The sequence below is a fragment of the Ylistrum balloti genome, unplaced genomic scaffold, assembly GCF_031769215.1.
Source record: "Ylistrum balloti isolate Yb309-2 unplaced genomic scaffold, AGI_CSIRO_Ybal_v1 Utg370030, whole genome shotgun sequence".
NCBI lineage: Eukaryota > Metazoa > Mollusca > Bivalvia > Pectinida > Pectinidae > Ylistrum > Ylistrum balloti.
In genome coordinates this window covers 316,778-344,336 of record NW_026782093.1, presented here as the reverse complement: position 1 = coordinate 344,336, position 27,559 = coordinate 316,778, and the positions used below count along the sequence as shown (strand labels likewise).

Here is a 27,559-nt window from a genome sequence, read left to right as displayed (position 1 = left end):
TCTATACTTCCTGACTTACTGGTCATTATTAGTGTCCTCATCCTGTCCTACTGTACTTTCTATTCTTTCTGACTTACAGGTCACTGATAGTTCCTCATCCTGTCCTACTTTATTCTCTTTACTTCCTGACTTACAGGTCTCTAATTGTACACAATCACTTCTCAACTCACAATTCTATTTTGTTTTATTTCTTCAAATAAAGTTAGACCTGAGAACATGAGAAACCTGAAGCTATGATGATTTGATGTCTCCTTTGTGTGTAACTTTATGACAAATTAGAATACAGGAGTTAGTCACGTTATGACTGGAGATATTGTTCCATTGTTTTCCTAATTAAGTCTGGTGTGTGATAAAATGTATGAATTTATTACCCGAATATTAATCATCCAATGTGGAGTGTTTTCAGGGTGTAAATTATTTGAGTATTCCATGGTTAGTAAAACTTGACCTGGGGGTCATTAGCATATTAATGTCCAGTGCCCACCTGTTTCAGTAAAACACAAAGGAACTGATACTGCTGTAGAACAAACATGTCCCTTTGATAATCATGTGTAACCTCATCATTAATTCTTCCTTTTTGGTCGCCATGGAGACATACAGCCTCCTCAGCCCTGCAGCAGAATTGCACCTTCATAAAAGGGTGAGTCACAGGTCCTTTTTACCTGTGCTGACGAACTATGTGATTGATGCGTTAGTTACAACACATGCTGGGATCAGCATCTCACGAGATCTTTTTAGATCAGTAGCATGTTGGTGTGAGGGACAGAATTAACAAGGAAATCTTTTGAATTTTTCAGCAATTTAAAAATTTAGTGAGTCAAACAAGAAAATTTAGTGTTTAAGATAATGTGTACATTAGAAATAAGCTTGTCAAATGCAGGCTGACAAATAAGATTTCATAGGGCTTGATGTTTTGAAAATGTGCTATATCTAGAAAATTTCAAAATAGAGATTTGCACTGGGATACTTGCAACAATTGTTTTAGAAATGAAAGCTCGGAAATGTAGTCATGTATTTATCAGTTGATTACAAATTATAAATAACTCCAGGGAGGTAATTTAACATAACATGGATTTTAAACAGGTGAGGCATACTTACTCTCACAATACCTAGGTGTTTAATGGACAACTCTGACCAATATAGACTTCTGTGTCATACCTGCTTGAACTGGTGACACTGGAACTGACCAGTCAGAAACAGGATGCTGATCTCATTGCGTTTTTCTTACCTGACTTTTATTTCACTTTCATAAGATGGCAAAGAAATCACAAAGAGATCAATTTATTTTTTCTTTTGCTTTCACCAAATAAAACAGAATAGGTGTTAGATTACAAGGTTTGATTTATAAAAATAAAATGATCAAATTTACAGTTTCAGCTGGTTTGTCAGTAAATGTTTAGTTTGTGTTATGCCCTATGGTCATTGCTAGCTGCGAACTTCTAGAACGTATACTATTCTGTGCTGGACTAGTATCCCACAGTGTGGGACAGCTGTCATTCAGTGACAATAAAAACCCTCTCAGGTTGCTTGCACTAACTTGTGTCGATTTACACTGCTGTTGATTAGGAAAGTACATGTGCTCACCTGTGTTTTACCGTACTAATTAGCATACTAATGACCTTAAAACTACCTGTGCTTGATTGAGATTGCTTTGATGAAACATGTGGATCTATTCTGTTTGTTTTACACCATGAATCAACAGGGCACACAGTGTTCTCTAATCTTTTCTGTGAAAGCTCTAATTGTCAAAATTATCTACCTGTAATGACATTTCTGACAGTGAATAATGAACATAATAGGTTCAAATTGATCCAACTTGTGATCAGGTGATGATTTTTAGGTAAAAAACGAATATGAGGAAAATTGATCAATTACAGACAACAACTGATTGAAAAACAGTGAACTTTTCACCTGTAATTATTAGAGAGATAAAAATCCTAGTTTGCTTTTCGAGATAATAATTTTATTTTTGAAAGACGCAACTGTCAAAAATTTTAAAAAGAAGCCATAATTTTTTCAATATTTCGATAGGTGAAGTTGTATTATTTTTTAGCAAGGTGATAGGTTGAAAGGAATGGTTAGTTCTTTGTTCATTCAAAGGATATCCTAGACCAATTTAACTGATGTTGACTGACACATGACAGACACATTCTGTATAAATTTTTAATGAGACGATACCAACATTATACAGTCTGGTTTTGACATCAGGTTTTATCATTTATTTGAGCTTGAATTGATTTTTATATTTTTAAAACCGTAGTTATATTGCATTTGACACAATGTTTAAAAATCTTTAAAAAGTGGTATTGAACATTGTATTGTTTGCCATCACTTCACTGGGTAATAAATGTCAGTCACAAAGTTTATGGGAGATCTGACTTGTTACAAAGAACATATAATGTACAGGTAATGTTCAGGTAACATGCGCAGGTATCACACAGGTAACATGTGCAGGTACAGCAGGCAACAGAATACAGCAGAATCTGTTGATAATCTGTTATAAAGATGTAGATATTGTTACTATCCTGATACATATATTGTAGAGAAGATGACACAACATTGTTTAGAAATTTGGGTTAGTGATAATTATATGATATGATATTAGTTTATCAATATTTTGATAGCTTCATTATAACACTACCAAATATGCTGTAAAATTTATAGCAGAACATAATGTCTGTGTGCTGTAAAATTTACAGCACAACATACTGTCAGTGTTCACTGTCAATGTTCTGAAAAACAGCACAACATGTAAAAAAAACAGCACAACATTCAATGTTCAAAAAGCACAACATACTGTCAGTGTTCACTGTCAATGTTCTGAAAAACAGCACAACATACTGTCAGTGTTCACTGTCAATGTTCTGAAAAACAGCACAACATACTGTCAGTGTTCACTGTCAATGTTCTGAAAAACAGCACAACATACTGTCAGTGTTTACTGTCAGATGTGCTGAAAATTTTACAGCACAACATACTGTCAGTGTTTACTGTCAGATGTGCTGAAAATTTTACAGCACAACATACTGTCAGTGTTCACTGTCAATGTGCTGAAAATTTTACAGCACAACATACTGTCAGTGTTCACTGTCATATCTATATTAAACAAGGAGCTGGAGGATAATTCCGTCATCACCTGTTTTCGTTATTGGCATTTTTGGTGTCCTTTGCCAGCCTCTATCTGACCTTACCTGTCGCGATCCATCAGATTCAAGGACTGACCATCATCTCTCCGTCATCTCCTCGGGGTAATTATAGCACTACAAGGCTAATTATACCCACAAACCCCTTACACGTCTGCCATATTTACCCAGTAACCAGTAGATATAAGGTTATACGTGATTGGCTAATCCCTGATTGGATTGAACATAATACCCAATCAATTGTAGGTACTCCATCAATCAGACTTAGTCTTGATTGGTCAAGATTTATGTAAAGCTTACCACACAGCAAGTGGTCAGAATCTGTGATAACTAGAATACCACTGAAAGGCTGTAATAGTGAACATAGAAGCAGTTAAATGAATAGAGACGAAAATAAATAAATAGGGTTTTGGAGACTAAGAGTTTAGGAGGGTCAGTATTTTGGAGGTTTAGAGTATTGGTCAGTTTACGAGTCGTCCAGTTATCATTTCTTATTTTTTATTTTACTGTTACAATTGTTGTATTTTTCATTTTCTGAAGTTTTTACTGCATCAGCAGCACTACACAGCTAATGACATTATATCACATGCATTTGATTTTAAACAACAGTCACTTGTTGATTATATGATAAACCTTTTATAACAAACAGCAATCAGGAATTATCACGAAATATGTACAGTAATAGTGCATTATCAGCTATAAAAGAAATATACATGTTGTACTTCCAGTGGAATATGATTCTGTAGTAAATTGGACAGTAAAACTATGGAGATCTCACCCCTGGAGTGAAATCCATCATTATGATCAATGAAGTTTCTACTTACGCTTAAGTTTTATTTCACTATATAGTCTTCATATCAGTGGGAGTAAATTTTTTAAAAAAATCAATGCCATAAAAAATTTATCAAAGGTTCATCAGAGATCTACTGATAATAATTTCTCATATAGGTTAGCTATCGGAAACAAAACCGATCCACATAATGGCTTCTCGTATTTCCTTAATCTAAAATCTTTAGTAGTTATTTCTTTATTTCAAATGAAGAAGGTTTACGTATCAGATGTACAGCTTTATAAGTACATTTGGCATGGATGTGTCTTGATCATGTCTGACAGACAAGACCAATATCTGTTTTACGATTCTCCGTTCATTGAAGTTAAATTAGCGGTGACATTTCGTTTGTTTGTTGTTTGATACCATTGAAATTGATGATGAAGTTGTGTCAACATGCAATCTTGTCGTGACAAAATAAATAAACAGATTTGTTATTCAGATGTTTGAAGTATGTCAGATATTTTTTTTCCAATTTTCCAGAATATTCACTGTGAATGATCACTGTAAAACTGTAACTCCAGTGATAGAAATTTCAACGTACCACCACTACAGGACATCAGGGACTGACATTAACAATTGCTCCGTCAATGTATTTATTCTTAAGTATCAACTGGAATATTCAATTGAATTGAACACAACGGTACAATTGATTTTTGCATCAAGATAGGACATGTATTGTAAAATCTGCTTCATTACGATACGACACCGCAAGTGAACACCGTTTCTGCATCTAGTTTACTAAACACTTGAATTATTAATTTCATTGATATTTTAAACTGGAGTCTCATGTTTTTTAACCAATAAAATGCCGGGCTGATACACTATCTTCTTTTTTTTTTTCGACCTGCCATATCATATATAATTCAATACCTTGCATTAGTAGTTGAAGCGTGTTTGAAACATTTTTCAAAAGGCCAGGGTTATAAACATTCGTATATCGGGCTGTGCCGACTGTTAAATTTGTAATTCAAACAGTATTTTTATCTCTATTGTGAAATAAGTCAATATGAATAAATTGATATATAAAAACATATTTTATCTTAAAATTCATAAAACTTATCACTCTAATCATGATATACCAGGGTTGTGTAAGAGTTACTTCCCTTAGATTTTTTTTCTCAAAAGAAAAAACATGCTATTCGGCAAAGGACTATAGCATTATCTGTACTTGCATCTGTTATGGCACCTTTCAAGCATCAGGATAGCACACTGATGTATATACTTGTCTTTCACCTTGGCAACTAGATTTCTAAGGGATGTCATCACAATTTGTGTACCTCTTAGGCATTTCTCACTTAATTGTCATCACTATTTGTGTACCTTGGTGGTTCTCACTTGTCATCGCTTTTTGTGTTTTCTCATGAGCCATTCGGTCAATTTTAAAGTTCAAATCATGATTTTGCTGAAAGGTATATTACTGGTTTCTTTGTTTGGAACTCTTCAGGAGATGTATATCACAGTAAGGTTACATATAGCCTTAAGTATAAATCTGTTTGTAAATACTATTTTTTGTGGTATTTGTTGTTCTATGATGAAATTGCTAGATTTTTTTTTTTTTTTGGAAAACCAATCTCTCAATTTTTGACAGCAAACATTGTTAGATGTAAATTTTTTAACTGAAAGAGCATGATCATTTCTCATCAAATTACCACTCAAAGATACTGGAGACAAAATTCCACCATTCCACGTAGTCTGTTGTCATGGAAATTGAACTCTTTCTGTGTTTAAACTTATAACTTTTGATAAACTTTTCTTTATAGTTTGACCCTCTGGAAATATTTCTCTTCAATTTGAATTAAAGTCTAATTTTTGATAAAGTAATTCAAGTTTCAGTATGAAATGCATAAAAAATCCTGGTAGTAGTTTTGAAATTTAATTGGTCAAAAAGTAGAAAGTGAATGCAAAGTGTAACAATGCTTTAAATTGTAAATTACTAAACAAATTCATTATGGTTTAATTTTGTAAGATATTTGTAATATTATCACCGTTTAGAACCAATACCTTTTTCTAATCACTCACAGAGCATGTCGCTGCCTCCTGATGATGCTTGTGTATGTAATCCCTCGCAGGGATCCTTATCATTATTTTGCGGCACACACGTTGTTGTTTAGGCACAATTATAGCTGGAATCAGGAGAATAAATTGATCAACATGGTCAGATTAACGCGTCAACTAGATTGTTAATCCATGAATGGGACAGGAATAACAATGTCCTCCAGGCTTACAACAGATAACAGTTGTCGAATTTAAAATACTGCAGTTTCCAAGGTGACAAAGGTGAAAAGGGCAATGATCGTTGTAAGGTACATCATTTTTGTCCTGTTCCTAACTTTCAAAGGTTGTTGAAAAAAATGGGTTGTTTTTTTTCTTTATATCAAAAAGGTCTTTAGCAAAAACTCTTTTGAGATTGGTTGGTTGGGGTGGGGAACCATTGGGGGTAGAGGGGTTGATCGGGACACCGTGAATTTAAAGAGATAAAGAAAGTTTTGGCTGTCATATTCTACCCAGACACAGACCTGCAAATTATTATATGGAGTCAAATTATCTTTGTTTAAGGAGTACTCCAAATTGTCAAGTGGTCGTTGTCACTCCTGAACGACAAGTTATTTTCTGGAAATGAGTTCTAGATTGACAAGTATCCAAATTAAACAAGTTTGTCTTCACACTTCAGAACTCTTCAGATTCTTTAATCTTCCGTGATATTATCACATCCTAACCAAACTCTTACGTGACTTAAGCAATATACTTCTTTGACCTTTCTGTTAAAAAGAAGAGATTACCACTAGCCAGCCTCTGTTAATTATTGGGAAGAATGACAGAAAGGTCAAGTGTAATCTGATAGAAAGCCAATAAACCTATTAATTAGTTAAGAACACGATTTGTGTTCACTCAGCCAGTATGACAAATCCTCAAACAAATGAGTTATTTTCTTTTGATTTTATAATTGAATAAGAGTAATTAATCCAAGATAACAGTGATAAAAAGAGGAAAAAACTTCTTCTTAAAAACTATAAAGAAGAAAGCCTGGTATGGGTTTATGATAATGATTGAATACTTCACAATTGTAAATCATGTCATTATGGTCTCATCATAGTTGGATTTGTTTTTATAATTACCTTTATAAAAGATTATTACAGATCTATAGATAGTTGTAAGACGTAAAACATTACACAACCCTCTTTACATGGCAGATAGCATTATGTGGCAATAAATCTAGTGTCAATTATGGATGTAATTCGACTTTGAAATATTGAACTGATGTGATTTTAAGTATAGTTTGTGACATATGAAAATCCTGAAGGATATTAAGCTCTTGTATAATGCCCTATCTAGAATTTGTGTAGGAAAAAATAGAATTTCAGGTAATTGCTGTCATTTTGACTTTAATGTGGTGTTAGGCTGTTTGAATGAAATACAACGACATGCAAACACCTCTTCTCACACAACTAAGTAACTTTAAGTCGAATCACGATCAATTTGTGACTCATCTTTGTTTCCCAAGCCAGGAGGATCAGGCCATCTTTCAACAGGTTATATCGCATTCTGTTTCACTGTTCTGGGAGTAATTGCAGGGTTTCCACCATTCTTGAGGAAATTCTTTATTTTGATGTATTGAAAATGCCATTGAATGAGAACTATTAATTTTTAGGGTTTTTGTTAACTTTTTCTGTTAAAAAACTGTTGATTTGTGAATATGGTATGTTGAAATATTCTAATATATTACAGGCAAAATTATTTTGTGCAGAATTAAGATTCATTTTTACATTATGACCATCTAAGGTTAATTTTACCTGACACTGAAAACATAGCCATGCATAGTTGTTATGTATAATTACAATGACATCTAGAAGGTTGATGTACTTTATAGTGTCCAGAGGGTAATATGTGACCTTTTGTCCTTTCATATGAACCGCTCTTACACAGACAACCTTAATCACCCATAAGGTAATTACCTTCATCAGTATGATAAATGGTGAGATTTGCATATCACATGATTATCTCCCCTTGTCACTTAATTATCTCCCCTGATTGCCTAATTACCTCCCCTATAACAATTTGTCATTTGTGAGATCTTTTATATTTTTTCATATGGCAGGAACATTCAAATAGAATCTAACGTCAAGAACAGACAACTGTAAACTCAATAAAATGATTTCCTTTTGTTGGTGAAAAGCAACGTTTGTTCAATAACCAACCTCTTGATAGATATAGTTGATGAGGTTAGTTTTTTTTAATAGAATTTGAATTAATCAATACTGATTTCATGAATGAGAGATATTGTATTAAAGATGATAATTTTTAGTCAAGGGGCTTAGGATCACAAAACATCTAATTATATAATTACATCTTATCGACTGCCAGTAGAATAATTATATCTGTGAACATTAATGGACAATGGTCAGCCTTGAAAGTTAGCCTGGTCAAGGTGCTGTTTGGATATAATTATTAGTTATGAATGAGTAACAAGTACATATAGTGGTTAAAAACTAAATGGTAGTGATTAAGTGACCTGGATATTGGAAGGTGAATTGTACAATAATTATAAGGCAAGATCTATAAGATATATTGTCTGTTGGTTTATTGTCATCTTCAGGTAAAATATTCAAAATGAAACTTAAATTACACGTTAGGATTCAAAACAATAACCATCAGGATTGAAAAAATGTTAATAAAATTAATTGAAATATTAGGTTTAATTGGTCAATTTTGGTAATGAAACTGATTATATTAATGGTGTTTTAATGGTGTATTGAGTAGTCAGTTATTGACTCTAATTATTGGTGATACTCAGACCTTTAGATGGGTGTGAGTCATGGCTGATTAAACATGGAAGGGGGAGGGGGAGGGGAAGTAGGGAGGAGGATCAAAGAAAATAAAAACTGGCTATAATATCACATGTTGAACTGAGGGAGGAGGTAAAACAGTAGGGAGAGACAGGTGAACAAATGGAGCTTGATGATACCATATCAGCGGATATAATTGCTATCAATAATTTACAGGAAAAATATTGGGAAAAGCCATAAACAAGCATTAGAGGAGGAGTGGGGATGAGGGAGACGATGTGCAGAAAAGTATTTTCAGTAAGCAGGGCTCTCTATCTGCCAGATTTGGGGCCGATATTCGGCCCCATTCCCAATGCAAAATAGTATCTTTTTTTCCCAATTTAGACCCCAAGTTTTTCTAATTCTAAGGAAAACACCATTATTTTTCCCAATTCTAAGGGCCTCAGGCCCCAGTCCCAAAATGGGGTGTGAGAGCCCTGGTAAGGTATCAACAAAGGAAATGTGCATGATCAAGAATATTAAATGAAAATATAGAGTACTCTAGCTGTGGTGATTTTAGGGAAGAGGGTCAATAAAGGTATAACCTTGAATCTAGAAGTGACCTTTGACCTTGGTTGACATCTGGTTTGGTCTCATTAATGAATTATAGCCCCTAGTCATGATGGCTGTTGCTATATGGAATAAAAATCATGCACATGCATCATAAAAAAAAGAATATCCGACCTGTGGTAAATATTCTTATGTTTTGATTTTAAAAAATTAAACCAATATAAATTCTGGAAGAAAATGCTTCTGCAGGTTTTTTTTTTTTTTTTATTTTAGTTCATGTTTGCTAATATACACACGTTTCTCTTCTAAAATTCATTGAATATTGAATGAAGATCCAATTACGCTGAATTTTAATGTTCATCAGAAATCCTAAAAACAGAATAATTTCTAGGGGAACAAGAAATAAAGAAAAAAAAGTTGCATTTCTTTATGTTTGTTATTCTGGTATTTGTGTAATAAAAAAAAAGCATTATGAAAGAATATGACATTTACCGTAACTATACTTTCATCTATTCTGATTCACATGTCAGCCCTGTAATGTAAGATCAGAAAATTCTATGGAATATGTACTGCATGCTATGTGCCACGATATACCAACTCTTATTTAGCCAATCAGAACCATAATTTGCATATCTCTCACAACGTACGTTAATTAATGAAACTTTTACACAAAAGATAAAAATCACTTTGCATGAGAAGATGATATAAACATCGGAAGAAGGCAATTGTGTGGCAGTTGTGCCTCTTTTAATTGTTGCACAAAGTTATTGGTTTTTAAAATAATCATTAAATACGTATTTTTATAAAATGAAAACAAAAATAATTGAAGTTTTATTTGTTTTTAATGACCTTAGTACTAGGTTGTTTATTGTGAGTTAGAAAACCAGGATGTGTTTTAACATTTCAGTTTCCTGTGAATTTTTCCCTACAAATTATAAGGCAATTGTTTCCAATACCTGTTATAAGAATTTACTTATATCACAACAATACTAATATTGAAAAGTGTTTTCAAACATTGTTTCAAATCATTGTGTATCAAAAAGGGTTAAGTTAAGGCTGTACATTAACAAATTGTGCAAGAGTTATTTTTCTTAAAAGGAAGGTGTTGTTTTTTTATATTTTGTATAATACATCTCGGTGATAATCTTCTTGGTGTTTGTTAAAATTTCCAGGTTGCTTTAAAAATGGATTGTGTTTTATATGTTATAAGATAGTTGATCTCTGACTTTACAACAGCTATATAAGCCAGCTGGCCACAACTGGACAGTAGTGACTACTTTTGTAATGCCAGACCACCCTAATAAGCTTCCCTGTTTATCAATTTGGAAGTTAACTGGATTCAGCTACAGGTACAAGTGTCAGGTGAAAGCTGGCCAGAGTATTCTAGCCTGCAGTTGGTACCTGGCTTGAGTGCCATTAGGTGGCCAGACCTGTCTACTACATTCCTCTGTCTCAGAATGTATCCCATTATATAGCCTGGCATTCCTCACCTTCTGTATATATATCACAGCCCCTGGAATCACAAAATTTACCAGTACTGTCAGCTTTTCTCTCTATATTCATCACAAACTATATGGCTCAGATTTATGTGTCTCCTTTCTATATATACAACATTATGTTTGGATTTATGTATTGTCAGTTTGCAGAGTCAGACAAGTGGTCCTGACAGATAGAAATTTCCCTTCCCATGGATTTCCAAGCCTATTTATCCACATGTATTATAATTATATACCTTATTCCTTTTTTTCATATATTTTCGCTGTCAGTATACATAAGTAATTTCGAAACATTGAAAACGTTTCATGAGTATTTTGGGAACATTGAAATCGTGTCATGAGTATTTTGGGAACATAGAAATTCTGTCTTGGTCATTTTGGGATCATTAAAATTGTGTCTTGATCATTTTGTGAACATTAAAATTTTGCCTTATTGAGCATTTTGCAAACATTGGAATTCTGTCTTTTAGAAGACATTAGTTCCAAGGATCAATGATACATAAGTGAATTCCTTTGTAAGTTATCAATGCTGTGACTTGTGCAGGTCAGCTGCTGGACCACATGTTACTGGTATGTGTCGGAGCACCTGTAGGAGCTGGCTGTATATGACTCAGTATCTCTGTACAATAAGGGTCAGGAAATTTTGTCACATGACAAAGACATGGCCGAGACATGTTATTGCAGTGTAATACTGACTATAGGAAAACTTTGGGTCAAAGTTCTTGTGATAATGGAGTACTCTTATTTAGCATTTCAGCATACAAAATATGGAAACAGACTGACATTGTGCTAGGTCATATTACCAGTGTTTAGATTTTGTGCTAGAAAACTTTTGCATTTGCAAACAGTTTGTGGAATCAGATTTGATTTGCACCATGAAGAGAGCAAATATCTCATGCAAAATACTGTGTGGTTGGAGGCTGTGCAAAATTTAAGTCTTGTGATTGAAACTGTTGTCAATAATTGTTGTAACAATGATGTTGTGCTGTGGTAAGGTCATGCTTACCTCCCCTTAGAGAACTATTGCAAAAAAGTCAAGAATTGTGTGAACAGAAGATTACGTTTATGGTCATTTTAAGGAGACAGCAGAAATGTTGACAGGCTGACAAAGGTATCATAGGTAATAATTTAGATCAATTACTTTTTGTAGAATTTTCAACTTTGAATAAGTTCCATTTAATTACCGCCAATGTTTGGTAAATGCAATTAATTACCACAATAACTAATTAATTCAACTTTTATGCATTAATTGATAACTTTGTTTGGATGGTTGGTTTCTCGAATTTTATATTAAAGTTATCTGAAAATATTAAGATGGATCCTGGAGTGTTCTGGTATAAATCTTAAACCAAACTTTACTTAAAAGCATTCTTGATGAAAACCTCAGCAAAAATCTTCTTTTAGCCAAGAAACTGAATGGTTTTCTATATGTTTTATGTTTGAGATGCAGTAGATATAGAGGATGTTTACATACAATACATGTATGTTAACATCTGTGTAATCGATGTCCTGAAGTGGTGGTATACTAGATCCAGGAAACCTGTAGTATTTATTGTGAACAGATCTAAAACCAAGTTTTCTTTTAAGTACAGAAGACAAATGTTTAGAAGTTTGTCTGAAAACAACTTGTGTCTGTACAAGGAGATTTTTTTTTTTTTATCAAACTCTTTATAAATATACACATTGCTGCAGTATTGTTTTAAATGAAAAGTGTCTTCAAATAATTATTAATGTTGGTAAAATGCTGTTATGCATTGTGTCTATCTGTATCTTTGGATAACTCAGTACATTGAATGCACTCTCTGACATCTTGTCAGCGATTTTTCGAACATCTTCATACTGTAATGGGTACACAGCGTAATTCATTGATAATTAATTTTGAAGTTTTCACTGAATATGAGTCTAAATTGATTCTGGAGATATCGGTTGTAATACTTCTGACGGAATGAATACTTTTTTTGTGCTGTTTTTACCGAAGCATTTTATAATTGATTGTAGAGATACAGGTAGTTATTTGACAGAATAACACCTCTTGTGCAATTTTACTCAACAGTTTTATAATTGATTTCAAAGATAGCAAGGATTTTTTTTTTTATTTATTTGATACAGGGTGTTTCCGTTTAAATACAGTTGTGATCGAGATTGATAAACTATTCCCATGAATTGAGAAGTTTTACGTAACGAGAAAACATCTGTCAGTGCGTTGTTGTCTAAACACCTGTTTTGTATTGAGTCATCAGTATATAGGGGAGCTCTTAGGTTAATGGTTGCTACACGACAGCACTTCACTGTTATAACCTTTTATGGTATAATCACTCTATATATTTTCTATGTCTGTTTAGATGTGTTTTTAGTCAAATGTATGTCACTTTGGGCACAGAAAATGTTAAAACATTCAACAGATGGTATTATCTTTTCTCATTTCAAACGTCAGACACCTGTCAGAAAAACTCTCGATCAGACAAAAGTTTTCTGTGGAAGCTAATTAAAAATAAAGTTTTTTTTTCACTTTAAAGATAATCATTGACATTTGAATGTCCCCTATTACAAATTTTACCAACGTAGCTGCTCTGCCGGAAAAAGAATTACATAACTAAACTCTTAATCTTCATGTTGATATAATTTTGAAAATAATGAACAATGTTTTTATCAGCTCTAAGTGGATCCGCTCTCATATGTTTCTGACCCTTTTGATGACAGCTTAGATGACAGATACAATGCTATTCTGACATCAAGATCGGGGATTGGTGAAATTGAAATGTTTTATGTTCACCATGGCGGATCGTTTATGCACTGACCAGAACCTGCCTACATATTTTGGCCGCATATTAATGATTTCAAGCCTTGACCAGTTGATACTGACCACTTAGCTGAATCACAAGTATGGAATGGCAGTATATTTTGGAACTTGACCTGGTATGTAGAATCCTTTAGGTCCAGAGTGACCACTGTTTGATGGTCAGTGGAATTGACCTAAAGGGATTCGTTGGTCAGTGATTTGTACCTGACAAGATGTGGGCAGCCTTGCCTGTTGGCATTCAGGTGATGGACGGCTGGCATCAGAGTACACCATTGGATCATTTGTACTTGTTACATATCGTTAGGTCTGAAGACCACACAGAAAAACACATATATCTTAGGTCTTAAAGCCACACAGAAAAAACACATATATCTTAGGTCTTAAAGCCACACAGAAAAGTACATGTATCTTAGGTCTTAAAGCCACACAGAAAAACACATGTATCATAGGTCTTAAGGCCACACAGAAAAACATATGTACCTTAGGTCTGAAGGCCACATGTTTACCAAATTAGGTCTGAAGTGCAAGGACATAAAGAAAAATACAGTATATTGTATCTTTGGTTTGAACAATGGAAGGGAAAATGATATCAGACTATCTTAAGTCTGGCAGGGGCAAGAAAAGAAGCGATATATATAGGTATATATCGTAGGCCTGAGTGGTGCAAGTAAAAAAGGTCACCAAACTATCCTAGGTCTGAACAGCACAAGGAAAGAAGGCCAAACAGGTTGAAGAAAGACATGTACCTTCATACTATTCTGTGAAGCTGGTTTTTATTTCTAAACTATCTGTTGAATTGATGCTCCAAACGGTTTGACTATAACTTTTCTTCAACATCGTGTCGGTAAAAGCTCATAAGCTTCTACAGGCCAGTACATAATGGCAGTCAAAGGTTGTTGAAATACAACTTCACTGAACAAAAATGAAGAAGAATGTAGAGATTCCCGACAACACTTTCTCGGAATAGAATTGGAACATCGACAACCTGCATGGTTTTCCAGCAAGTTTACAATGTAAATGTGAAACATCAAACATCTGGGGTAGGATTCTTGACCCCAGGTTGGGATAGCTCTATAATGCTTGTTAACATTCCAGCTGGATATAAACTGACCACTACATGACTTCTTTATGTGGTTTATGATTGCACCAGTGGTCAGTCTTTAGAGTCTGGGACAGTAGCAGCATTTCTGGGCTGATGGAGAAATAGGGAGATGGAATTTGCTACACAGAGCAAAAATGTGGTACAAAATTGTGGAATGTACATACCTTACATTACAGTCTGGATACTACAGAATAGTGACTAGAGAATGGACTGGAAATAAGTTGCCTTCAGCTGAAGTAAGACAAATGAAAAAGAATATCATTAATGTTCGAAAAAAACAAAGGAGGGTAATCCAGTTCTGTGTCCTTCGTTCTAAAACTAGAATTTTTAAATTCGTTATTTGTGAATCAAATTGGATAACATTTGGTTTTATTCTGATGGCTGTTTTTGGTTCAAATAGATCCCTACAAATAATCTGAGTCATGTAGGTGTTTGGCAATGTATAGAAATGTTAGTCACTCGTGCGTTTGACAGTAACTTATCTGATAAGAGATTCTGCAAGACTTCAAACAGCATGCACTTAAGGATATATGCTAGATGAACATTTCAAGGTTTTATACACGAAGGACATGAAAAACACTTGTTTACTATGAAATCATATAACCTCCCCTTGGAATAACTTCATATCCAATTGTGCCTTGAATGATGCTTATTTTCAAAGTCATAAGTATGCAAATTTGTCTTAATCTTTTAATACAGTAGAAATCAATAGCATACTGTTTGGATAGAATTTGGAAATTCTTAGATCCCAAAGGGTTTAAATCTTATTACAGAAATAAGGAAGATAGATAGAGCTGTGTTAAAATGAAAAAAAAGTTTTAAAAAAAATGAAAATACTTGCTGATTAAATGAATATTTAATGGCAGTACCCAAAGTAGTGCTAAATTCTCATCACTAGTTCAGATTTTAAATGACTCAATAAAGTTTTGGATTTGTGACAAGATTACCTTGGTGGGATTTCAAAACAAATGATTCAGAATGCACTGGTTGTAACTCATTGCTGTTTAGAGGATGGATTCTGGTCAAATTTTAACCTTTGAGATATTCATCAAGATTTCCTGTTAAAGTTAGCAGCGCATTAAGCAGAATTTCAAGGTTTTTGGGCAAAAATTGGATGAAAACAAATTCAAGGTTTTAAGCCATTAAACATAAAATGTCTTCTTGTTGGTATATTAGGAGATTGGTTCTAAAAATGATGATGCCTTAAGTAATGAGGATAATTTTTTACACCTACTGCACTCTGTATTTACATATATAGATTCTCAATCCATGTGCCTCAGTCAATCCAAATAGATGATATGTCAAAACCCTTATTGACATTTCATTGACAAGAGTGTGTTGAAATTAATGAGTCAACAGTCACTGACAAAAATTTATCATGATTAGAATTTGACATAAAGCATGAGGACGCTTGAAATGACAATTTTCGACCAAATCATCTGTCCTTGTATTCGGAGTTACAGAGGTAATTGTGTGTAAGTTTTGTATAGAGATCTTTGTGTCCTGCCTTTTACAGAAATTTAAAACATACAGGTTGTGTAAGACAGAACTGAACCACAGAATATCTTGGTTTTATAAAACTGTACAGAAAATGGAGGATTGTTCTGTAGATGATCTGACTAGAATGAAATACTTTTTAGTGTTGACTGTTTTGATTACAAATATAGTGATCAGTTACTCTGCTTCTCTGTACCAGCTTCATCAACAGTTTACTGGTGAACATGCTTTTTTTCCATTGCGATGTCCTGAGGCATCATGAAACACGATTTTATCAATCGCCATCTATGCGAGATCGTATACATGAATTTGTTATATGGATATATTGATCTAACAGATACGCATCAAACATAGAAAATGATGTAAGTGTAATATTAATTTATTGAAAATACGAAATATTCCAAAATCAGCTGGATTATGCCAAGTTGTTAAAATTGACTGCAAAAGTTCGACTCAGGTTCTAACTTGAATTTCACAGGCATTGCTAAAGAAAAAAACAGAATTAAGATACTAAAAATCTTTAGATACATATAAATGAGTATAGTTTATTGGTGTCAAAATAAAATGGGAGTACAAGTAGCTTGACTGAGCATGTAATAAAAAAAGCACAGAATTAGTTATATTTTGTGATGTTTTACTGAACATAAAATAAAAACATTTCAACTTATTTCTTATAATGAAATTTTATCATACAATATGTTCTTTTACAGCAAATGAATGTCAACATACAGATATTATAAGCAAAATACAGTCCTTAATAATTTTTTGTCAAAATGGAATTAGCATCATTTGCAAAGGACCAACCTGGAAACACTTTCGGTGCCCGGGTGGCGCAGTGTTAACGCACTCGCCTTTCACCTAGCCGACCGGGGTTCGATTCCCGGAACGGACGTGAAAAGATAAGGGGTCACCTGCCCGACCACATGGGTTTTCCCCGGGTACTCCGGTTTCCTCCCACAATAAGACCCCTCGCGCGCTTACATCCGGGCCAACAAGAATGATTAGTATAAGTTGACATAACTTGTTTCGCAATTGTTGTAAAATAAATAAAGTTTATATTTTTAACACTTTCGGTAGTGACTGCGAAATTTGAATTTAGAATATTGATAGTTAATGTCATTCAGCAAATAATAAGGTATGCTTCCTATAATGATGTGAAATGCAATCATCTTAATCGGCTTCATTTGTGTTACTGCTATGTACAATATTTGTGTATAATTTGTTTTTTTGTTCGCACACTCCAGTGGACGTCCCTGCATGTGTCCATCTTTGAAAGTTTCTCAGCAAAACAGGTTCTTCATTACTGGAGGAAATCTCACCAAACTTCACACACTCATTAAACACTAAAATATCTTGGAAAACTTTGAGTCCCAGTGTGTTTGGGTCATGGTCAATGTTACTATTTTTAAAAAATTGTTGTCTGGGTCTAGCGCCTTCGTTCATTGAGGAATTCTCATTAAACTTCACACAGTTACAACACATTAAATCATTGTAGAGAAGGTTGGGTTTAAGGTTGTTGAAGTTTGGTTTTCACAGTTGTTTAAGTTTGGGATTCAGCGTTGTTAAAGTATGGGTTTCAGGATTGCTGAAGTTTGGTTTTCAGCGTTGTTAAAGTATGGTTTTCAGCGTTGTTAAAGTATGGGTTTCAGGGTTGCTGAAGTTTGGGTTTCAGGGTTGTTGAAGTTTGGTTTTCAGGGTTGTTGGAGTTTGGTGAAGGATTTTGTTTAAGAAATTAGAAATTAAAATTTTAAAATTATTACAGTGTAATGACTTTTGGGGGCCTGTAGGAGACATGTATTGTGTCAGCGATTATGCTTGTGTTGTTTGACCGTAGTTATCCATGTCATTTGACCATTATGTGTTGTTAAAAATCATTGACATTTGTGTCATTTGACAATCAGTAACTGTGTCATATTTGACAATTGATGACAATCAGTGTCTTAAGACACACAACAAGATGATTGTAGACCTCAGAGATCTGTTGTTAAAGTAAGATCAAGTATAATGATGCATAATGTATCTCGCCTAGTATTTAGAATAACTCAAAGGTAGATATTACGGAGAATAATATACAGTCTCAGAGAATCAATAAAGCTGTAATTATGGGTGATGTGTCTCACTAACTAATTAGAATGACTCTTTAAGGTAGATAATGTTGGAGAAATAATCAGTCTCCTAGAATCAATAACGCTATTCGCCCGAGTCTCGATTCAAATGGTCAGTAGTGATTAATTTATTCATTAACCAATCAAACAAGAAATATCTTGATAGTAAGCCACATGGAAACCCACTTAAAGGTCTAGATCAACGTTTATAGTAAAACAATTTCTGATTGATACAATGTCAGGCAATTTGGTTTTAGAACTCTTCATTCCCTGTCATGGAGGTAACTTAAGTGTATTGCTGATTACTGCCTTAATTAATGGTTATGTGACCTTTTTTTAGGAAAGTCTGCCCGGTAAGGCCTGCTAATGTTCGTTAACAGGTAAATCTATATACTAATTGATGGAAAAGGTACCTGACTGATTAGAGGATAATTGAAAGGCTGCTCCTACGACATACAATTTGTGTTAAATTCTCTGATATTTGGAAACTTTAAGGAACAAAATGTCAGATGTCAGTAAAAGGTTAAATCTGTGAATTCTTTTAAAACAAATCAGCTTTAATGATTCAAACAGTCATATGATACTAATGTTATATTTGTTTATCAAATTAAATACACCAGTGAGACCAAAAAGAATTTTCAAAACACGGAAAACTTGTGTTAGGATCAATATCTTAGACACGCAGAAATTTGTGCTTTTGAATTCTCCTTCGTCTTTATTTGCTCCTGATATTAATTGCGAATGACCTTTAACACAAACTTTGACCTTTGAAGTCAGATGTAATTGGAATTGTGCATTCCCTTTATGGAGTCCACACTGCCTTGTGATGTTTTCCCATTTGCTTTGGTGTTTCTTTGGGAATTTTCATACTGATGGATGACCTAATGAGCTTTAGACTCCTCAGTCCAATAAAAGACCATTAGATGTCCACTGGTTGTTCCTTGGCCTCTTTTTATCTGTGGATTAGCTTTAATTGACCATTATTTGACCACTAAAGTCAGTCAAAGTTCCTTGACTCTCAACCTTTTATATCAAGTCTGTTTTTGACCATTGCTTGTCCTTGGCTGTCAGTTTGAACCTGAAATTCAACTCTGACCAGTGGATGTCCTAATGTAGGATTGATAAGCCAATCAACTTCAGCCAATGGATGTTCAGGGTAGCTGATGGACATCAGATAATGACCAGTGGTCAACAGCATTAGGATTTGCCTGTTTAAGGCTTGTAAATCATTTACATGGAGATGTTATGGTCTGATATCATGAGTTGGTGTAGATTCGTGACTTTGTGTAATCACACCAACAATCTTGTGAAACATATTTTAGTTGTTTAGAATTTTACTCATGTGAATTTGTAGTTGACATTAGTTCATTTTACGTTTCTGGCACAATGCACTTTATATGAGAGCATGCAATGAACATGCATTCTCTATAAATAAAACATAATTAGCAACAGTAGAGGAGCTCGTAGATTAGTGGGGACGAAATTGATCTATTCATACTTGACCCCTATATAGTATTACTTGACCTCATTCTATCGTTTTGATGAACTGGAACTGTACCATTGGCTGTATTAGAGAAATAGCCCACAATGTCGGACAGGTCAGTCTTGGATATATCTGTGGCGAGACATTTTGGCGTCTGAAAGCTCGTATTAATTGGCACTACATTTTTCTCACTGTTAATCTGTCAAGAGACTGCAATGATACAACACACTGCCAGTCCGACGGGAGACGTCAACATCCAAACGTGGTACCGCGATGTTGGATAGGGAAACATATACAGCCATTTTGACTTTCACTTATTGACGTTTATTGGACTTGACTGCACTCGGAATTAATAGAAATGAAAAATATGTATTTCTGGTACCATAAGGCACTAATGCTTTCCAAGAATAAAGAAATTTCCATCGTCCTGATCCAAAGGGAATCCCTAGGGATCTGGCATTCCTGGGGAATCAATACAATAAAACTAGACCATGATAAGCAGCTGTGAATTAAAGTTGATGACATTTTATCATAAGGCAGTAGATCACTGCAGTACTTACTTTAACAAAAGCATCAGAGGTTATACCGACTCTTGTCATTGATGAGATTGATCTAGGCCACCAAAGATGTTTCATTTTAAGAAATCCAAGGTATGTGAACCCTTTGCTCTTCATTTTCTTATCTTTGTTTAAATTTTAACTCAAAATTGAGATGACGGGACTTTAGATCTTGGGTTGATTTGACAAGTATGGGATAATATTATTGTTCCATTGCACCATTTATGTACAATCACTTTTTTTTTCCAATAATATATTTTGATAATTTTAGTAATTTAAAAGAGAAAATAAAGTTATTTAAAATAAAATCTGATGTTTTTCATTTTACAAAAAAAAAAAAAAGAATTAAAATACGAAAAAATCTGGTTATTTGCTGAATGAAAACAATCACTTCGTCTTTTGGATTGACATCGTTAATTCTAATTCCATATTTTTTCTGTTCACTGATAAAAAATACAGGCTGTTTATGAAGAGATAATCTCGTTCTGTTTGTGTTATGAATTTTGATGACTGTAAGAGACTGATATTGGTCAATGACAATCTCCTATGTGACCTCATTATTTCTGTAGAACATCTGCAGGTATCCTGGAGATTGTGTCGTTGGTTATTATCGAATGTTACGACAGGAAAAGGCTGGTTATGTGTGTGATAAACTTGTAATTGATCTGTATTTCTTGAGCTGTGGATTAAGGATGCTAAAATTAATGCATTTTGTTGAAATATGCCATTTTTCAAAATCAGTTTTTGTCATATGAGGGCTGTAAACAAAGCCTATCTGACAAGGTTTTTTGTTGATAAGAAAAACATCTTGAAGAAAAAAGTCCATCACTCTCCTATCTTGCTGTCAGCTCCGTCAGTTTTAAGTTTGGGCATCTATTTCTCTATTGATCAATTCCGAAATATTGAGCAGAAAATATGAGAATATTGCATTATGATGTCGGTGAAATGATCAGGGTTACTTTAATAATCTAAAACAGTGATTCTAGTCAGCTGTCATATATATCTGATTCAGATTAACAGACCAATCTGCTTGCTTGAGGCTCATGTGAGATTGAAATCAGGAACAATTTTGATGATGAGAAAATGCTTTTATAGATAGCCTTTACCAATACTTACTGTACCATGGAATGTTGTACCATGGAGTGTTGTACTGTGTAGTGTTGTACTGTGGAATGTTGTACCATGGAATGTTGTACTGTGGAGTGTTGTACTGTGGAATGTTGTACTGTGGAATATTGTACTGTGGAGTGTTGTACTGTCTGTGGAGTGTTGTACTGTGGAATGTTGTACCGTGGAATGTTGTACAGTGGAATGTTGTACCATGAAATGTTGTACTGTGGAATGTTGTACTGTGGAATGTTGTACCGTGGAATGTTGTACCGTGGAATGTTGTACCATGGAATGTTGTACAGTGGAATGTTGTACAATGGAATGTTGTACCGTGGAATGTTGTACCATGGAATGTTGTACAATGGAATGTTGTACAATGGAATGTTGTATCATGGAATGTTGTACAGTGGAATGTTGTATCATGGAATGTTGTATCATGGAATGTTGTACCGTGGAATGTTGTATTGTGGAATATTGTACTGTGGAGTGTTGTACCAAAATAGAGGTGTGTTATGGTAGTTATTATTCGCTGTTCACAGTTCAATAGGGATATATAAGCTACAATTAATTAAAGTATAGTTTACCAACATCAAAAATGTGATTGATTTGAACATTGATTTCACCCCTAGAAGTATATCTTTTTCATATGTTATCATCATTTCTGAGCTGGTAGTAATTTGTAGGTTACATGTAAACCTGTTTATTTTGTGGTAATACAGAGAGTTAGAATTGGGAAAAATGTTCTTCATTTGTGTGGTTATAAATATTAGTGATTAGAAAAAAGCATGATAGATGTGAAGCTTTTACAGACAGCTTTTAAATCCCCTTAATTGACCTGTTCAATGCGTAATTACTCCAAAGGTCAACTTGAACATTTTCGATTTAAATGTCCAGTAATTTCCTGTCAAACTGTCGGTAGAAATACCGAAATTTAGTTAAAACATAGGCAAAGCAAAGCATTAAATATAAAGTGTTATTCCTCTACACTACTTAACTGTTTCATCAGATACTTTTCCACGTAAACCACTTGGGGAATGACAGAGAAATTATAGTAAAGTTACCCAGGTCAGCCAACCAATTTTCTTCCCTATATGGCTGTCGTGTTACATGTCCGTTCAACAATTATCGCGAGTTAAATTTTATTTCAGCTTTCGTTTGACAATCATTAACTTGTCACTTTGGTCACGATTTAATGCAGGCAATCTCTTCATTGACAGAAAAGAGTTCCGAAATTGTTAGAGATTAAACAAATATCGTAGTATATTTTACTGGAAACGGAATTACAGGTTAATGTAGCACCTAATGTTAATTAAAATCGCCAGTGGGGATGTAACATTGTGCTGGATGTAAGGCAGCAGTAGCTAGTTAATGGAGCAAATACTTAGTGTGATAGGTTTAACAGACCAGATTCAGAGTCATTAAAGACAAAGAATTTACGGTAATTCCAACATATGTGTCGTAATACCCATCCAAGGTCGAAACTGAAAGGCAGCTGAAGGACACAAAATTGATATATGTTGGAAAATCATGAAAAGTTGTGTGTGGTGTTTTTTTTCATGATCAATTTCTGGAAATGATTAAGGAATATATCGGAATCAATATGGCCAGTATGTTATTTGGGCTTTTCTATCATGCAATCAAAATTTGTCAAATTTTCTGAGAAATGTGAAATGTATATTTGGGTCAGTATTTCTAAACATGCACACATAGTATCAAATCAATGTTAATATCTTTCTATATTTGAAATATGTTTTCCACTAATTGAAGTTAAAGATATGATCGATTACAAGGCATTTTGGCTTGTTCGTTGCTGGCTTCAAGTGCAAACTTTTCTCGTTCTGATGCTCCCCAGTGTGAAATTAGTCCTCCAGGTGTCACTTTTTCCCTATAAACATGAGAACCTGGTAATTTATAGGTCAAAAGTGCATTCACAATAGCTCTGGAACAGTTACTAGGTCAACATATATGAATATTCTGTTAATAGTCAAGAAATTGGAGGTTGATTGCACCATCAGTGCAACATTATATAACTAATATAATATTGAGAATGTCATTATATAGATTGCACTGTATCAGCCTCTCAATACACCCATGCCTGCTAATAAGCCCACCCATATCAGAACATATGCTGTTCGGTAGAATTTCAAGCAGTTCTAATTCATTTTCCTTCACTAAACCCTAAAACACATAGTGTTGTGTCATGACTGGCCGATCAGTTTCCAGCAGTACCCTTACCTTCGTTTGTTAGCCCTGTATGATTATGTACAACCTCTGGGACCAGAAAATTGGGACCTTACCAAGACTGTTAGTGACTTGGTCCTTTGTTCGACTAAACAAGAAATATAGATATGAGTTATGAAAGATATGAGTTATGAGATATTTAGTTACAACAGACAAAGCCTGTATAGGGATATTTTAACTCTATAAGTCAGCATTTATGATCGTGTAACATATAATTGTATTAGAAAAACCCAGGGGTCCGAATTGTTTCAAAAGGGGTCAAATATGTTTACAACTCACAAGGAAATTTTTGATACATTAGATAACCAGCTTGCCATCTGTAAAAAGGACAAAATTATCGATGATAATGGATATCAGTATATATACACTAATTGTATACATGGAGCAGTTTCTATGTAAAGAATAGAGTTAACGAACTAATTAGCTAGAACTAATGGACTTTAGAGAAAACTTGTCTAATTCTAATGTATCTGGGTTTTGTCAATTCTGCAAAAAGGGTTAATTTCCATTGATGACCCAGTTGTTCAATACTTAAAATACCTGCGTCTGCGATTTACTGGCAATAAGCCCATGCTTGATAATAAGCCCACCAAATCTGTGAAAGATATTGTACAGAAGATTTATGCTTTTGCATGAAACCAAGAAATATAACAGTGACACACAGTGTATTCAACAAGTCTGGCTTAGTGGTATTTTTAACAGTATATCATGTTCAGTATACTATTGTGCATACAGATATGCATAATAAAGATTTGAAACATATTTTAAATCCTTGCAAAATCTCCCTTAACTGCGGACAAGTTATGTAAGCTGTTAAAATAAACATCAAAATAATTAAAATCATGTTGGCAATCGACTATGTTTAACATTCAAATCTTCTCAGCGAAATGTTTATTCAATGTACAAGATTTTCTTTTGCCGATATTGAAATGATACCCTGTCCTTCGTTATGATGTATGTGAGTATTTGGATATAAACAGACAAGTTGTCTATGGTAGCACAGAGAAATACCATAGATCAGTAAGTGAAATATTACAATGATGATTTAACTGACAGGTGTATAGAAGTTGACTATCGGAATATAAATCTCAAACAGAGATGAGCGTTCTGGCCGAGTGGTCATGTGATCATTAAATTTAATCATGTGGTAAGGTGAAAGAATTATCGACAGATATATATAAATGCCAATTGAAACCATTCATACGTAATGCTGTCAATTATTTCGATTTCATTTAAAGAAAAAAAAAAAAAGTTAATTGAAAATGATAATGATCAGAAATACTTTGTACAACATCATAATGATGTCATTATAAAAAAAGGGTTTTAATTTCTTTGTAATAAGGTTTGCTAATATCTTGATTAAATTAGTGACATATTCTTACAGTGACCTTGTGACTTTCGTGTCTGCTTCTGAAACAGACGCCTTTGAGAGCTAATTGTGAAAGGAAAATTACTGTGATGTCACCAAGTTCATTTAAATAAACTGACAAAGGTTCATGGCACAGTTCACTTTGATTAAAACAGTGACGTTCATTGAAAAGAACTAAGCATTAAACATGAAAGAATTAGTGTCTTCATAGGTTTTGGCATCCACCGAATTAAGGTTTTTAAGAAAGTTTGAAGTTATAAGGATCTATCTTACTAAAAAAAAGTCTAACATTTAATAACTATACCAGACTTTATGAAAATTTGCAGAAAAATTCTCATAGAAGTTGACCTACTTAGTGGTTCCATCTAAAATCATATTAGGCTAAATGTGTGTTTATTGATTAAACAAGTTCAGAGGTTGGGTATGAAACAAACCTGGATACCTACGTGTACTTGTGTCTTAGGTCATTTAGGCGTTTTCATTGTCCCTCAAGTTTTGACTGGTCTTTACCCTGGCTGTTATATACTTTCTTGATTCATTTGTCGGAACCAAGAGTTGTTAGATAATATTAATATTTCCACTTAACCCGGACTCATTGAACCTACCAAAGTTTACTCAAGTCATTTTTCAATGTACTCTTAAGTTGGCGTATGAATACATGTTGTTTTTCAAATATGACCTTTTTACCGTCACTAACCTGAAATTGCTCCGTGGAGTATCTGACTATATATTGTATTCGTTCGCAAAGTCGATACTATTTCATGAAATAAAATTCATTTTAATAGTTTTTTCTTCAAACAATTCAATTTTGTTTTTTGTGTTATTATTCTGAATATAACAACTTCACAGTTCATAAAATTTGTCCCAAGACCTATTGAGGTTCATTCCCCCATAAACCTCAACATAACATGATTCAATCCTTAATTAATGTTTCATTAAGTAACCTTTCCATGTTGGTGTGTTTCAGAAGGATACCCTTATGAAGGACCTGGAGCGAGAGAGGATGATTCGGTCAGAAATGGAACATAAACTCCATTCCATGACAGAGGATAACAACAAATGCAGGTCACGTCTTCACTCCCTCCAAGATGAGTTCAAAAGGTCAGTGTACATACATGGCAAGTTTTGTTTTTTCAGGTCAAAGATCATTTTCTTTAGAGTTGGAAGTTGGTGTCTTTAGGGCCAGCAGATTCAAATATTTGTGTCATCAAATCAAAGTTTTACGTCACTAGAGTCAGTCAGAAAATGGTCTTACCAGGGTCAAGAGCTAGGAAGGATTGGTAGTTCTGAAATCTGGCATCAAACATTTTGGTTCTACAGAAATGGCTTTCACCAATGTGCAAAGTTGGCAAGGAAGGCATCTCTAGGGTAACAGCTGAAGGTCAAAGGAGTGGTAGAGGACTATGCGAAAAAGAGTTCAACCCCTTTGTAAGGAGTGGTAGAGATGTGTCTAGCAGGGACAATGGGAACAAAGAGTTCACCCCATGTGGAAGGAGAGGTAGAGGTGTGTGTAGTAGGGACTAAGGCAGAAAGATTTCACTCCATGTTGAAGGAGAGGTAGAGTTGTGTGTTGTAGGGACTATGGCAGAAAGATTTCACTCCATGTTGAAGGAGAGGTAGAGTTGTGTGTAGTAGGGACTATGGCAGAAAGATTACATGTACGTCTGCTATCATGATCTGGCTTAATATGATGTTGAACATTCTGTGGTGTTAAGGTGTTGATGTTTCTAACAGATTGTATTAAAACAAGACATAGTGGTACGAACACCTCATCAAAAGTAGATTCTCTGTCAAAAACAAAAAGTTTGACGAAGCTCAAAGGATGAAACGATATCATTGCTGTGTTTATAGGATAATACATGGAATGATGAAAAACCATGTTTCGGTTGAACAAGTCTGACTGTTTTTTTTTTTTTGTGTGTGATATTAAATATTTATAATCAATGTCGGGAAACTTGTACCCCAGCCATTCATGCATATTTGATCCTTTCAAACAGCAGACTTGTTGCTGTCTTGCTGGGGCTGGATGGCTTTGGTAATAAAAGAAACGAAAACTTCAAAATGTTAAAAAAATTTGCTGATGTGCATGCACATCAATCCCATGCAGATAACCTGTGATAGAGTTTCATCAGGTAGTTGGAAAAATCCACATGACATTGCTTAGTAACAAATGTCAGCAAACAGTTTAATATGGGGGAAAATATTACACCAATTCAAACCATATGACAATGCATCAGAATGAGAGAGAAAAAAAAAAAACATACTTACCTTACAGATAAAGCATGAGTTGAAATATATCTATAGCCACACTTACAGCTACAGGTAAGGAAACACTGAAACGTTATCAAAGCTGTATGGAGATTAAATCAGGGTTGTTGTGTCCATTGGTAGCCAGGTGCTATGTCATCTGGTACAAATTTTGAATCATTTACATTGTAAAAATGTGTTGACTTTTTATCATTAAATAAGAAATTTTGTAATTTTGTTTTTC

At 34.1% G+C, this 27,559-nt stretch overlaps 1 protein-coding gene across 1 annotated transcript in view; it reads left to right on the top strand.

The window, feature by feature from the left end:
* The first annotated feature begins 586 nt into the window (after window positions 1–586).
* LOC132548870 (uncharacterized) overlaps window positions 587–27,559 on the top strand; it is a 62,726-nt gene continuing 35,753 nt past the window's right edge. The window contains exons 1-2 of the mRNA XM_060212767.1: window positions 587–640; window positions 26,036–26,169. Coding sequence (XP_060068750.1) covers window positions 587–640; window positions 26,036–26,169 — 188 coding nt within the window. The remainder of the gene's footprint in view (window positions 641–26,035; window positions 26,170–27,559) is intronic.